Source organism: Bison bison, unplaced genomic scaffold (assembly GCF_000754665.1).
Source record: "Bison bison bison isolate TAMUID 2011002044 unplaced genomic scaffold, Bison_UMD1.0 scf7180017864506, whole genome shotgun sequence".
NCBI lineage: Eukaryota > Metazoa > Chordata > Mammalia > Artiodactyla > Bovidae > Bison > Bison bison.
The window spans coordinates 724,734-728,018 of record NW_011495063.1 but is presented as its reverse complement, the minus strand read 5'-3'; the positions used below and the strand labels follow the sequence as shown (position 1 = coordinate 728,018).

General features: G+C 38.6%; 1 protein-coding gene across 1 annotated transcript; it reads left to right on the top strand.

The window, feature by feature from the left end:
- The first annotated feature begins 846 nt into the window (after nt 1–846).
- On the top strand, nt 847–1,791 carry LOC104980666 (olfactory receptor 8B3). The gene has a single exon (XM_010829421.1). The coding sequence runs from the start codon at nt 847–849 to the stop codon at nt 1,789–1,791; it is 945 nt and encodes a 314-aa protein (XP_010827723.1).
- The last annotated feature ends 1,494 nt before the right edge of the window (nt 1,792–3,285 follow it).

Sequence of the window (3,285 nt, the reverse complement as noted above, 5' to 3'; positions counted from 1 at the left end):
ACTCATTACCTTCCTTTCTCCTATCTACTTAATGGTCACAGTAGCCTGATTTAGTTATAACAAAATGTGTCAAACAGTTATCCTTTTCACTGAGATATAACAAGGTATCCTTTGCTAGTAAGTATACAGCTTGAAATGTTTTCAGAAACTTAACAACTAACTTAATCAGCACTCAAATTCATTATTTTCTCATTCTTGCCATCCTATAAAACCTAGGAAAGAACATCCAAATTCCTTTATTCAGTCTCTGTGCAACTGGGACAGAACAGAGGAGGGCAGTGTGTGGAAACCCTGAAAGGTATGATTAAGTGTAAAATTTCAGATATCAAGGTTCACCTCAATATCTGTTACTAATTTTTTACTTCCTGGATTCTTTAAGTATCTGAAACTTTAGAGACTATGAGAGACTTCCTGGTTGCAGAATATCTGCATGGTCTTTTCCCTGTAGGAATCCCTTTTTGAAGGAACCTGCAGTGTGTAGTAGGATGGTGGAAACATGAGTAGAAAGTAGGAAGTGGTAAATCAGATGAATATGGGGAGAACTGGGGATACCTTCCCACTGCTGAAGCCCATCAGCAAGTTCCTCAGCTACTGTATCTCTCTGTTTTCTAGTGAAGATAGAACAGTTGTTTGTCACATGCAGTTCATTCAAAAGACAGTAATTTAAATGTTGAGAACTGTGTGGCTTCAAGACACTATGAGGCAAAGAAGTGTTTACATGATTTCTGCCAGATTGAGATTCTTTCTCATAAATAAAGCTCATGTAAAAGTGAGTTTGTAAAGGACAGAGCTGTGTTCCCTACTAATGAAATTTTCTTCTGTTCTCACAGATTTCTGAAGTTGAGAATGCTGACTAGAAATGACTCCTTAGTGACTGAATTTATTCTTGCTGGATTAACAGACCGTCCAGAGCTCCAGCAACCCCTCTTTCACCTGTTTCTAGTGATCTTTGTTGTCACCATGGTGGGCAACCTGGGCTTAATCATTCTTATTGGTCTAAATTCTCACCTCCACACCCCCATGTACTATTTCCTCTTCAACCTGTCCTTCATTGATCTCTGTTACTCTTCTGTTTTCACCCCCAAGATGCTGATGAACTTTGTATTCAGGGAGAATACCATCTCGTATGTGGGGTGCATGACTCAGCTGTTTTTCTTTCTCTTTTTTGTCATCTCTGAGTGCTATATGTTGACCTCAATGGCCTATGATCGCTATGTGGCCATCTGTAATCCCCTGCTGTATAAGGTCTCCATGTCCCATCATGTCTGTTTGGTGCTCTCTTTGGCTGCATATGTGATGGGGTTTGCTGGAGCGTCTGTGCACACAGGGTGCATGCTTAGACTAACCTTCTGCAATGTGAATGTCATCAGCCATTACTTGTGTGACATCCTCCCACTCCTCCAACTCTCTTGTACCAGCACCTATGTCAATGAGGTGGTAGTTCTCATTGTCGTGGGTATTAACATCACAGTACCCAGTTTCACCATCCTAATTTCTTACATCTTCATCCTTAGTAGCATTCTTCATATCAAATCTTCTCAAGGAAGATCGAAAGCCTTTAGTACCTGTAGTTCCCACATGTTTGCTCTTTCTCTTTTTTTTGGTTCAGCGGCATTCATGTACCTTAAATATTCTTCTCCCGGTTCTATGGAGCAGGGAAAAATTTCTTCTGTCTTCTATACTAATGTGGTGCCCATGCTCAATCCTTTGATTTATAGTTTGAGAAACAAAGATGTAAAAGTTGCACTGAGGAGATCCGTATTTAAAATCCAGAGGATAAACATGTTCTAATTAGTAACAATAATGTAAAGACATTCAATTTTGTACTTAATTTTTATTATCTATCATGAGATTTGTTCAAAATTGCATTACCTCTATGGATTATATTATGTGTGGTGTAATAGACTTGTCTTATCATTTTTCTTGTAGCTGTTCTTGTCTCATTCCTACATATCTCTTCTAACTTGTAACAGTTTTAGTAAACAACTAATGGCATCTTTATAAAAGGAAAATATGAATTGATTTTTGTCAAACTACCTTTGACTAATGGGCTATTCCAAATTGAACAAGTGTGGTGTTTCTTAAATACATAAAGATAAAATTAGAGTTTGATGGTCTAGACACAAAAGTGCCAAACTCTACAGAATAATTCTTTTATGAAACAATATTGTTACTGGTATAGTCAGAAGGCCTTCCTCAGCGATCAGTGCAAAGGAATAGAGGAAAAAAATAGCATGGGAAAGACTAGAGATCCCTTCAAGAAAATTAGAGATACCAAGGGAACATTTCATGCAAATATGGGCTCAATAAAGAACAGAAATGGTATGGACCTAACAGAAGCAGAAGATATTAAGAAGAGGTGGCAAGAATACACAGAAGGACTATACAAAAAAGATCTTCATAACCCAGATAACCACAATGGTATGATCACTCACCTAGAACCAGACATCATGGAATGAGAAGTCAAGTGGGCCTTAGGAAGCATCACTACAAACAAAGCTAGTGGAGGTGATGGAATTCCAGCTGAGCTATTTTAAATCCTAAAAGATGACGCTATTAAAAGTGCTGCACTTAATATGCCAGCAAATGTGGAAAACTCAGCAGTGCCCACAGGAATGGAAAAGGTCAGTTTTCATTCCAATCCCAAAGAAAGGCAATGCCAAAGAATGTTCAAACTACCACATGATTGCATTCATATTACACGCCAGTAAAGTAATGCTCAAAATTCTACAAGCTGTGCTTCAACAGTAAATGAACTGAGAACTCCCAGATATTCAAGCTGGATTTAGAAAAGGCAGAGGAACCAGAGATCAAATTGCCAACATCCGTTGGATCACAGAAAAAGCAAGAGTTCCAGAAAAACATTTACTTCTGCTTCATTGACTACCCTAAAACCATTGAGTGTGTCAATCACAATAAACTGTGGAAAATTCTTCAAGAGATGGGAATACCAGAACACATGACCTGCCTCCTGAGAAATCTCTCTGCAGATCCAGAAGCAATAGTTAGAACTGGACATGGAACAATGGACTGGTTCCAAATTGGGAAAGGAGTATGTCAAAGCTGCATATTGTCACCCTGCTTATTTAACTTCTATGCAGAGTACATCATGCAAAATGCCAGGCTGCATGAAGCACAAGGTGGAATCAAGATTGCTGAGAGAAATACCAATAACCTCAGGTACGTAATCAACACCACCCTTATGACAGAAAGTGAAGAGGAACTAAAGAGCCTCTTGATGAAAGTGAAAAAGGTGAGTGAAAAAGCTGGCTTAAAACTCAACAT

Coding starts and splice junctions, on each gene's coding strand:
- LOC104980666 (XM_010829421.1), top strand. CDS start 847: ATGCTGACTAGAAATGACTCCTTAGTGACTGAATTTATTCTTGCTGGA.